The following is an 11,521-nucleotide window of genomic DNA, read 5'->3' on the forward strand; positions in this document are numbered from 1 at the left end:
TGTATTCTATATATCTTCACCCCAGACTATTTGCAAAAAAATTTCGCCCTGTCGCTCCAATTTTTTTCTGAAAAATCCCGAGAATCAACAAATAAGGCTCCAATATTGGGCCCATAAAGGCGCCATGTATTTTTAAAAGGTAGTATCACATAGGTAGATGGCGTCGACCAATCAGAAGCCTCCATTGCCCACAATAAGTGGTCTGTTATCACGCCATAACATACCACTTATGACGTCATGTCAGAACACAACCGTTCCATTTTGTAGAGGGGGTATCTTTTTGATGAATCTTTTTCTTAACCTTGTTTAAAAAATCTTTATAACCGTTGCATTTTGTAGAGGGGGTATCTATTTGATGAATCTTTTTCTTAACCTTGTTTAAAAAAATCTTTATTGTCTTAGAATTCCTAAAAATTTCCTTAGAATACATGAAAAAGGGAAAACAAATTTAAAATTCCCCAAAATGTTCCGCGTGTTCCATTTGCTGTTGGCCAAAGAAACCAGGTTCTATCTAAGGTTCTGCGCGTTCCATTTCCTGCTGGCCAAAGAACCTGTGTTCTATTCAGGTTACCTGAGGTCATGTTGCAGGGAGATTCTTCAATGATAACATTTTCTGACTGACCTGAAACCGACCCTCCTATCCTGTGTGGTTGAAATAGATAAATCAGGCAACAGTTGTACATATTCTTCATCATCTTCTGTTAAAAAAGGACAAATGTGGATTCTGAAATGCATTCTTAATAGTATAAGGGATCTATGCGTCAAACAGAAATTGCCTACTCTTATATGCGTCAGTTTGGATAAGCTATATGATAATAACGTTAATGACCCGCCTCTTCCTCGGTGTATATGGTGTCATAACGCCTGGTCAGGTGCTATAACCACCTCATAAAACCACCTCGTTCGCTTCGCTCACTCGGTGGTTTTATTCGGTGGTTATAGCACCTGACCAGGCGTTATGACACCATATACACCTCGGGGCGGGTCATTAACCCTTAAGTATCATTTATGTTAGTTTCAAGGTTTGTTTTAATAAATGTATAAACATGTATCATTAAACATGGCATAAAACACATGATAAAATGAAATACGGTTTATCATTCGTTTTGGTCTATCTGTTATTACTGCAACAGTTATGCCTACATTTCATGATATGTTACTTATGTTGCGCTAAGTATCATCCTTTTATCACTGAAAATCTATTTTTGATGCATATTGAATCCTTTTACATTGTGTTTTATTCCATTGACAACACTGCGATTTCCAATAACCTGGGCTTCATTCGCACATGCGTCGCACGTCAGTGTGAGCACAAGGGAAAATTTGCGAAAAAAATTGCAAGGTTGTCACAATGGTTTGTCGCAGTCTGGTGAGATACCCGGTTGAGTCCCCCAAAGACTTGCAGGGAATCTTGTTTTTTTTTTTCTCGTCTTTTCAGACATCTTGCATGGTATCATTTTCTGTTAGCTGAGTGGGATTGCTTGTCCTATATAACACTACTTGAAAGGGTTCTTGGTGATCTAAGACATATTCAAATGCATGTAACTTAAGGGGCCACCCTTAAGATTCATAAATAAATAAAATAAATGTAGACAAACGGATGGCGTTACTTACCAACATTCCATGCAGTCTTCGCACACAAACATGCATACGTGGGCGCATATGATATACACAAGACCACACAACCATGGCGGACATGGTGATATTTTGAGCGGCATTTGCAGTGCATTAGTCGCCCGCTAGGCAACCGTCAAGGTCACTTCTCGACTTTATCTCCTGCGTAATTCACATTGCGTGTGACAGGATTTGACGGGAAAGGAAGAGCGACATAGACAAGTCAAGATCCGATCTTGACTTGCTAACCCCTATCCGTAGCCGACTACTCAGCATACTATTTGCTGTATTTGGCCAATTTCTGCTACTATTGTATTTTCCCAGCGATCCGCGGAGCCTGGTAGAGGGTAGATTCGAACCGGGTCTCCAAGTTACCAACTAATTGGAACCAGGAGGCTCAACTGTGAAGCCCCTATCAATTCAGCTACAGGGACAATGATTGTCCCTGTAGCTGAATTGATAGGGGCTTCACAGTTGAGCCTCCTGGTTCCAATTAGTTGGTAACTTGGAGACCCGGTTCGAATCTTACCAAAGACCAAAACGACAGTGCTACACAGCTTCCCCAACTCAATTCTTACCGGTCCGAGGCATGATTCGAAACGCTCCGAGGGATGATTCCAACCGGTCCGAGGCATTTCCAACCGGTCCGAGATACATTTCCTTACGTGCTGCGGTAGAATTCCAACCACTCCGCGCCCGTGAGAATTTCCTGCCCTACGCGCTGCCCTGCGTTCCTCGACAGAATTTCCTGCCCTACGCGCTGCCCTGCGTTCCTCGACAGAATTCCTTTCGCGCTACGGCACGACACAGTCCCCTGTCCCCCACGCTAATACAGTGGACGGTCCCAGATAGATCAAGGGTCACGCGTGTCGAATGTGAACTGCGAAAATATAAACTTTCGTCGCCGTATGTCATAGGCATATTTGCTGTTGTTGCAACAACCGTGACAACAATAAAACCGGCTTGGCCCTGTTTAAATTATGATATTAAAGTTCAAGAGATCTCAAACCTGACACTGTCAGTACTACAGACTATAGTATATATATCATATGAGTTGGCGGTGTACTTGACGGGATCGGTACGGGGGCATCCTTCTCTTCCTCAGCTAGCTCTCCTTTTATATAACTATTTTAAAAGACAGCTCTTCAAGAATCTACGCCGACAAGGACCCAAGAAGGAGTTGAGTGGTTAGTAAATCGTCCGAAGTTGCAAAAAGAAAAAAAAAAAAAAAACAGGATTTCAAAATGGCGGAGAACGGAAAGACAAGACAACGCGGGACCTACGTGAGTACATCCTCTACTACAAATAACGGAAGGAAAGATTCACTTACGAATACGAAGACTACAGACAAAGATGTTATTGATTCAAGTAGTATGGAATGCACATGTGGAGAATGCGGAAAAAGGGTCAAAGACTCGGACAAAGCAATTGAATGTGAAATTTGTGTACTGTGGTATCACGCTAAATGTGCCAAGATTTCAGACAGCCTGTACCGTGTTATAACGGAAGAACCAGACGATTGTCATTGGTATTGTCAAAACTGCAAGAAGGGAGCAAAGAAACTTTACCTCAGTGTTGTGGCACTTACGGGCGAGATCCAGAAGGTGAGCATGAAGCTAGAACAAGTAACTAAAGAACTAAAAAATGCAAGGGAAGAAATGAAGAGTGGCATCAAAGAACTGAAGGACAATGACAAAAAGCTAGAGGCTAGAGTTAAAACTTTGGAAGAATCAGTACCAGCACCGGGGAAAGAATTGAGTACTAGCAACTTGACAGAAGAAGAACTCATAGAGAAAATTGTAAACAAAACTACAGAAACAGTTACAAAATCTGTTACTGACAAGGTTGACAGAAAACTGAGCGAAAGGGAAGACCAAGAAGCTAGAAAGCTGAACCTTATCATTCACAACTTACCGGAAACAAACGTAAAGGAAGAGGACATTGAAAGTGTTACCGAGCTTATCCAGGAGGAATTTAGACTCAAAGTGAAAGTTACGAATGCACAAAGGATGGGGAGACCCAATAGTGAATACATGAGACTGACAAAAGTAACCATGGCCACCGTAGGTGACAAAAAACAAGTGCTGGCCATGGCAAAGGACTTGAGAGAGAGTACACACCCCGTCTACAGTCAGATCTACATTAGACCAGACCTAACCAAACAGCAGCTAGAAGACTCAAAAAACTTGAGAGAACTACTAAGGACCCAAAGAGAAAACGAACCGGACAAAAAGTGGTCAATCAAAAGAGGAAGGGTCGTCCAAGTAGAATAGAAGACCAAGAGCTCCACGAATTACATGTACTCTACACAAACACTGACAATTCCCTCATGAGCAAATACGAAGACTTATGTGCAACCTTGGTCAATAATCAGTACGACATTATGTGCCTAACTGAGATCAAGCCCAAACATGGAGAGACTCCGGACGTGTCAGTATTGCAGTTGGACAACTATGATCTATTCTTGGGTAACTTAACGGCCTGCAACACAAGAGGAACATGCATATACGTCAAATCCAAACTCAACGCAAAGAGTGTTAAGCCACCAATCGAATTCCAAGATTGCACATGGGTCACAATAAATGGTAGCAACTCAAGTAACATTCTCATAGGAGTTATATACAGATCGGGTTCTCCGGCAAGAGCTGCCTCTGTGGACACAGATCTCCACGAGCTTATCAGCTGGGCGTCGAACACAAATTGCACAAACGTACTCATCACAGGTGACTTCAACCACCCAAGTATATTATGGAGCCCTGAACCCCACATGAGGACAACACATGCAGACAACTCTGACAATCCCACATTCCGATTCATTGAATGCATAAGAGACAATTATCTATATCAATATGTTACGGAACCCACAAGATTTAGAGGGAACCAGACTCCTACACTGGACGATTTGATTTTCACAAAAGAACCAGACATGGTGGAGAGAATCTGTTATGAGGAACCACTGGGATCAAGCGACCACGTGAAGTTAACGTTTAAATGCAACTTCTGTGTGTATCCTACTAAACGTCAAACAAAATCCTGGAGTTATGATAAGGCAGACTATAACAAGATGAAGACAGAGATCAACATTGACTGGGACAAAGCACTAAGCAATAAGAAAACACAGGAAGCTTTCAGTACATTCCAGTCTATTCTCACACATGCGGTACAAGTCAATGTCCCATCAAAGCTTATTGACAACTCAAAAAGGAATTTCAAACCTAAATGGATGACGATGAGAGCCTTCCGCACCTCACGAAAGAAATTCCATGCATGGATAAGATATTTGAACACTAAAAGCAGTCAGGATTGGGCTGCATACAAATCTGCCCGAAACACTGCCACACATGAGGCCAGACGTGCAAGGAAGAACTTTGAAAAAAGAATCGCCAAAGAAGCAAAAACCAACAACAAAGCCTTTTGGAGCTATATCAACAGCCGCAGGAAAGTAAAGTCACAGGTTGGCGACCTGAAAAATACACATGGGACCTACACAAGTAATGATCAAGAAAAAGCTGAAATTCTGAATGCTCAGTACTTCAAAACCTTCACACGAGAAAACCTTGAAAGCATTCCTGAATTCGCACCTAAGCCACTTACAACACCGGCGCTAGAAACAATCACAATCTCGGAAGAAGAAGTATTAGAACAACTGAACAGTTTGCGAACTGATAAATCACCTGGGAACGATGGTTTGCACCCTAGAATACTCAAAGAACTGGCACATGAGATAGTTTACCCCCTGACCAAAATCTTCCAAAGCAGCATTGATGAGTCTACTCTACCAGAAGAATGGAGAGAGGCAAACATCTCTCCATTATTCAAAAAGGGGGACAAGTCCGACCCTGCGAACTATCGCCCGGTATCATTAACATCAGTACCATGTAAAATGCTAGAGAAGATCGTATCCAAGAGGATCATCGAACACATGAGGGCTAACAACTACACATGTGACCAGCAGCACGGATTTTCCAAGGGCAAATCAACTATTACAAATCTTCTAGAGGCACTGGATGTTTGGACTGAGGCGCTTAGTCACGGTTTACCAGTTGATGTCATCTTTCTAGACTACGCAAAAGCCTTTGACACTGTTCCACACACGAGATTGCTAAGGAAAGTTGAGTCATTAGGCATTAAGGGTGCGCTACTTCACTGGATAAAGAATTTCCTCACATGCAGAAGGCAGAGAGTCTCAGTAAATGGAAACACGTCAAGTTGGAAGCCAGTAACCAGCGGCGTTCCGCAAGGAAGTGTACTTGGACCACTCCTTTTTACGATCTTCATTAGCGATATTCAAGATGAGCTCCACAACTTTGTTTCCCTTTTCGCTGACGATACAAAAATCTATGCAGCAAACTGTGAGTGCGGGAATGACAACCATTCGACTTGCTTACAAGCTGACCTGGACATCTTACATATGTGGTCATTCAGGATGCAAATGAAATTCCACCCAGACAAATGCAAAGTAATGCATCTCGGGAGGGGGAACCAAGGACACAAATACAATCTAGCTGACGAGAAAGGAGAAGTACACATACTGAAAAGCACACGGGAGGAAAAGGACCTTGGAGTATTGATTGACGACAAATTGAACTTCAGTACACACATGCAGACTCAAGTAACAAAGGCAAACAGGGTACTAGGAGTTATAAAACATACGTTTAAATATCTCGACATGGACACATTCCTGCTACTCTATAAGAGCCTAGTGAGACATTTAGAGTATGCAACTGTGATCTGGAGTCCCAAGACCAAGAGAGATTGTGATTTAGTAGAAAGAGTCCAGAGAAGAGCCACACGTGTAGTGGAATCTATCTCACACCTCCCGTATTCAGAGAGACTCAAAGCGCTACAACTCCCTACCCTTTTATTCCGACGACAACGAGCAGATATGATTATGATGTACAAAATTGCACATGGGTTGGTGAGCTTGAGGACGGACAGTCATTGCAACATATGCGACAGAGCTATGTTCACTCCTAGCTACGCCAAAAACACCAGAGGTCATCCTTACAAGTATCAAATTCAAGATGCCAGAGGACCTAGAACAAACTTCTTCCCGTCGAGATGTACACCCACGTGGAATGGTCTCTCTGCGAGAACAGTCAGCAGCAGTACAGTCAATACTTTTAAAGGAAGACTGAAGGAAGAATGGAAGCACCACCCATTCCAGTACCAGTATACCTTCTCGTACTAACCACATGAGCCATGAAGGAAGGACGTTTGGAAGGAAGGAAGGAAGGAAGGAAGGACGGAAAGAAGGAAGGAAGGAAGGAAGGACGGAAAGAAGGAAGGAAGGAAGGAAGGAAGGAAGGAAGGAAGGAAGGAAGGAAGGAAGGAAGGAAGGAAGGAAGGAAGGAAGGAAGGAAGGAAGGAAGGAAGGAAGGAAGGAAGGAAGGAAGGAAGGAAGGAAGGAAGGAAAGAAGGAAGGAAGGAAGGAATGAAGGAAGGAAGGAAGCTTATACCCTGCGCCATCTACATATCGAATCTACCAGCCTCATTACCCGACAAGGGTACCTACCGGCTGATGCAAGGTGAATATGCAAGGTGAATATACTATAGCTTGCATTTTGTTTCTGTGTTATTTCAGATTCTTAACCTGAAATAAACGGACTTGTCTCGCAGGACAATCCTACGGTGGCAAAAGTTCAACTTGGCCACGGTTTTTTTTAGTCCTTTCAGCATATCGCATGGTCGAGTTATTTGATGAAAGTTCATACATGGACAACACAGACTACTAGTAACAGGTAGCATTTCTATAACATTCGATTTCATTCATGGCTGGGGCTATAACAGGATATTTCCGTGACTGAACAAGAATATCTTTTGTATTATCGACCGTATGTTTCTGTCAATGAATTTTATGGCCAATATCTAATGTGCATTTTACACAACATTGTTTTGTGGTGAACGTGTGTGTATGTGCTGGTAGCAATGTTCAGTCCACGACAGGCAGATTTCTAGAGGGGTCAACGCCCACTATATCGTCCTTTCAGTCGATCTACTGACAGGGAGGGGCAAAAAGAAATATCTAACGCCAATTGTCCGTCCATTGTAGTTGATATTGTAGTTGATATTGACAATCAGGGCTTCCTTTTAGTTTGTACGCACGTAATTTTAGAGACGGTGATAGTCAGAACGAAGCACTGAAAAACACGACCTGACTGGCTGTTCACATTCACAACACGAGTGACCCTTGACCCACCTGGGATCGTCCACTGTATGAGCGTGGGGGACAGGGGACTGTGCCGTGCCGTAGCGCGAAGGAACGCAGGGCAGCGCGTAGGGCAGAAAATTCTGTCGAGGAACGCAGGCCAGCGCGTAGGGCAGGAAATTCTCACTGGCGCGGGTGGTTGGAATTCTACCGCAGCACGTAAGAAAATGTATCGCAGAGCGGTTAGAATTCAACCGCGGCACGTAAGGAATTGTATCTCGGACCGGTTGGAAATGCCTCGGACCGGTTGGAATCATGCCTCGGAGCGTTTGAAATCATGCCTCGGACCGGTAAGAATTGAGTTGGGGAAGCTGTGTAGCACTGTCGTTTTGGTCTTTGGTACGAATCTACCCTCTACCAGGCTCCGCGGATCGCTGGGAAAATACAATAGTAGCAGAAATTGGCCAAATACAGCAAATAGTATGCTGAGTAGTCGGCTACGGATAGGGGTTAGAGGGTCCAATATCCCATCCACGGATTGCCTATTGGACCCTCTGTACGTACTACTCTTAGTATACTAATGGCGGTAATGATACAACACGGTGAAAACGGTCGAAAGTCTCGAAACACAACAAAAAGGTCCGGAATGAACGAGTTTTCATGATTTTCTTCTTGTCCAGTCTCTTGGCACGAAGAACGTCATTTTTCCATAATCAATAAAATGCCATCATTGTGGCATATCAAATCATTGATGTTGGGGTAAAAAAAAACTAGGCTTTTCAGGATATCATTTGCCCACTTCGCGAGGAAACGCTATCAGATTTCTTCGACATACAAATCAAGTATGAAAAAACCGTGGCGGCCACAGAAAATGTCACAGAAACCGTACAGCCACGCTCTAAAAGTAGTCTACGAACGCTGTTGATAACTACATAGCAGTTTAACTTATCCGATCAAATGATCACCACTTTTTGGTTAGAGATGTCATGAACATGTTATCTATTTTGTCCGCTCTGAACGGTGTTCAGAAATCAGGGATTCCGAAGCGCCCAAGGGTCCTCTGGAAGAATGGTGTCCCGACACTTCGACGTTCCTGCCGCTGAAACAACAAGGAAAGAATATTAGAACCCGAGACACAAAACCTCTGTAAATAAAAATAGATAGAATAGCGGACCTTGTCCGGATCCTGCCTCCTCATGATCAGAAACGGTCTTGGATTTATGTTATTCTGACCATTGGTACCGTAATGTTATATGTGTACGCGTTAGCTTCAAACATTAGTCTGTGCGTTTTTAACTTTTAGAAAGGTTTTGACGATGAACGCTAAGATTGAATGATAGTTACCTGTACACCTGGAATGCTGTTGCAGGGAGGACTGGGGGGATCGAAGACACTCGGGTCCTTGATGCCCGTGGTCACCCCGTCGAATATGATGGCTTGCACTGATCCAAGTACTGAAGGAATAGATGTCAAACTGGATAGCAGAATGAAAGTATGATAGCGTATACAAGGCTATAATCCTGGCATCCAGTTTATCGTGGTTAGGCAGGGCTACCATTGGCCAGGCACAGGCTACTATATATTAAAGTTTGATATTCCTTACAGTAGTAACAACAACCGCCACCAAGTCTAGAGCACACATCGTGACACACGTCTTACTGGTATGTTGTAGAATGTACTACTGTAGTTAGTACGACCCTTGAGTAGTGCTATCGTGATTTCTTCTATTGATGCTACCAGCCAAATAAAAATGAATAAAACAACGCACCTTGTCCTGTCTGTTCTGCAATGAGGACCTCTGTGACAGGGAGACAGTCTGATGACGTCATCTGGGCCGTCCCGTACGCCACTCCCTGGACGTTCCACAGGCCGAACGAGTTGACTTCCAGGCCGTCCGTCCCGCCAAGGCGCATGGTTCTCTCAAACACCGCATCGGCTGGGAAATGACGGGGATTTAGTATCATGAGTACCACTAGCGCTTGTTATACGTTACAATGCCTCGTTTGTAATTCACTAAATTCACTTTATCTTCACGGTAGCAAAATTTCACGGTGTGAGGAAAATAGACATTTTCACTGAACTTTAACTTCACGGCAGCGGCAAGTGATTTACTGAATAGATGTGTGAAGGTATCATAAATAGTAACAACAAGTTTTTTCACGTTGATGATAAGTTCACGATGCAGAGGTGACCGAGAAAACAGTGAACATAAAGTTACAGTCAAAGAAACAGGAATTACAGTACGCCATGTTACGATGAAGAGTCACCCACCCTTGATGCACTGCTGTGGCATGTCAACAGTTGGTGCGTCCAGTTCAGTACACACTCCGTCCGAAATGATGTACATTTTCCCCTAAGTAAGGCATGCAAAAAAGATAGCTCGTCGGAAGTTGCTGTGACTCAGCTTACTCATCATATCTAGGAACATGAACCAGCTACCAACTTTAAATCCACGAGGTACAATATCCTGACTGACGACTTAAAAGAACTACTAGTATTCATCGGGCCGCAAGCTACACGTAATTTTCTTTTTCAATTCCCACCTCCTTGTAGTTGATAATGACTTTGCCCAGAACTGGAGTTCCGGAGTTGTTGAGCATCTGGTTGAAGGCCATTTTCTTGTTGTCAAAGTCGTACGACACCTCAATTGTCCCGATGAGGGTCTTGGGCTCCACGTTTTGCACATAGCCCTGGGCCTGTGTGTACACCGGGAAATTAACACTACAAGAGTAGTTCCAAGCCTCTCGCTCACATTGCTACTTTTTAGCTTTAGAATAAATATTTTCTACTTGACAGGAAAACTAGAAGATACATCCCCAGGGTAAAGCTTTAGAACTCTCTGCCACAAGACATTGTAGCTCTCAGGGAGAGACATAATTTCAATACCTGTACTGTAACAGCCACCTCAGTGCTGCCCGTCAGTGCCCTAGCAAGGACAGCTGAGGTCCGGTGACTCAAGCATGGAAAAATACGCTCACAAGGCGTTGAATTGAACAGGTGGGGAAAATGTTACCGACCATGCATTGTTTTTCTTAATAGGAGCTGATCCTTTTTCCACGGGTAAACACATTTGGCTTTAAGATAAACGACGTTTTTAATAAATCGAACGATATTTGTAGCGCTAGATTATGCACATGGTCAGGACAAAACTAGAACTATTGCACATAGCTCCGTCATGCGATGCGATAGATTGTAAGTGATTACCGGTTACTATTGCATCACATATAGGAGCATTGTACGATAGGTTTGTCCTAACCGAAATGTGCATAATCTAGCGCTACCAATTGTCGTCCAATTTTTTCAAAACGCCATCTAGCGTTATCTCTAAAACGCACAGACAGAGCCAAATTTTAGCCCACGGGAAGAAATATCAGTTCTTCTAAAATAACAATGCATGGTCTGTAACTTTTTCTCCACCTGTTCAACGCCCTGTATGTGTTTATACTAAGGTCTGTGCAAGGGTACCTATTATCAAGCATGATAAGAGAGAACGGTACGAAAGATAAATGTTATAACCTTTGAATGAGCAGAAGTTAAATCGGGAAAATTTCGATACCTCCACCATTGTGGCCTCCCACTGGTTGGGGGTGCAGCAAGGTTGTGGTTGGGCGGACACGTGCGCCGAGGCCACCACGGCCGTCACGGCTAGCACTACGGCGTACATGGATAGATCGTTCTGTAATAAACCCTTGTAGTAGGTACGTCGTGAGACAAGCGAGCTGTTTACAGCCTTGGTGTAATCATGTGATAGTAGGTCAG

The 11,521-nt window shown here is 43.5% G+C and overlaps 1 protein-coding gene across 1 annotated transcript; it reads right to left on the reverse strand.

The window, feature by feature from the left end:
• Positions 1–8,404: 8,404 nt before the first annotated feature.
• On the reverse strand, positions 8,405–11,521 carry LOC136430801 (mammalian ependymin-related protein 1-like). The gene is made up of 6 exons (XM_066421759.1): positions 11,319–11,521; positions 10,306–10,458; positions 10,034–10,115; positions 9,531–9,698; positions 9,107–9,216; positions 8,405–8,861 (listed from the first exon to the last, which is right to left on the reverse strand). The coding sequence occupies exons 1-6, from the start codon at positions 11,424–11,426 to the stop codon at positions 8,787–8,789; spliced, it is 696 nt and encodes a 231-aa protein (XP_066277856.1). The 5' UTR covers positions 11,427–11,521; the 3' UTR covers positions 8,405–8,786.

This window comes from Branchiostoma lanceolatum, chromosome 3 (assembly GCF_035083965.1).
Source record: "Branchiostoma lanceolatum isolate klBraLanc5 chromosome 3, klBraLanc5.hap2, whole genome shotgun sequence".
NCBI lineage: Eukaryota > Metazoa > Chordata > Leptocardii > Amphioxiformes > Branchiostomatidae > Branchiostoma > Branchiostoma lanceolatum.

What these genes read in the sequence shown, in the direction of transcription:
- LOC136430801 (XM_066421759.1), bottom strand. Translation starts at nt 11,426, where the DNA reads ATGTACGCCGTAGTGCTAGCCGTGACGGCCGTGGTGGCCTCGGCGCAC. An exon ending in GGGAGGCCACAATGGTGGAG is followed by an intron (nt 10,459 to 11,318) that starts GTATCGAAATTT and finishes GTGTACACACAG; the next exon opens with GCCCAGGGCTATGTGCAAAA. An exon ending in TGCAGAACAGACAGGACAAG is followed by an intron (nt 9,217 to 9,530) that starts GTGCGTTGTTTT and finishes CTATTCCTTCAG; the next exon opens with TACTTGGATCAGTGCAAGCC.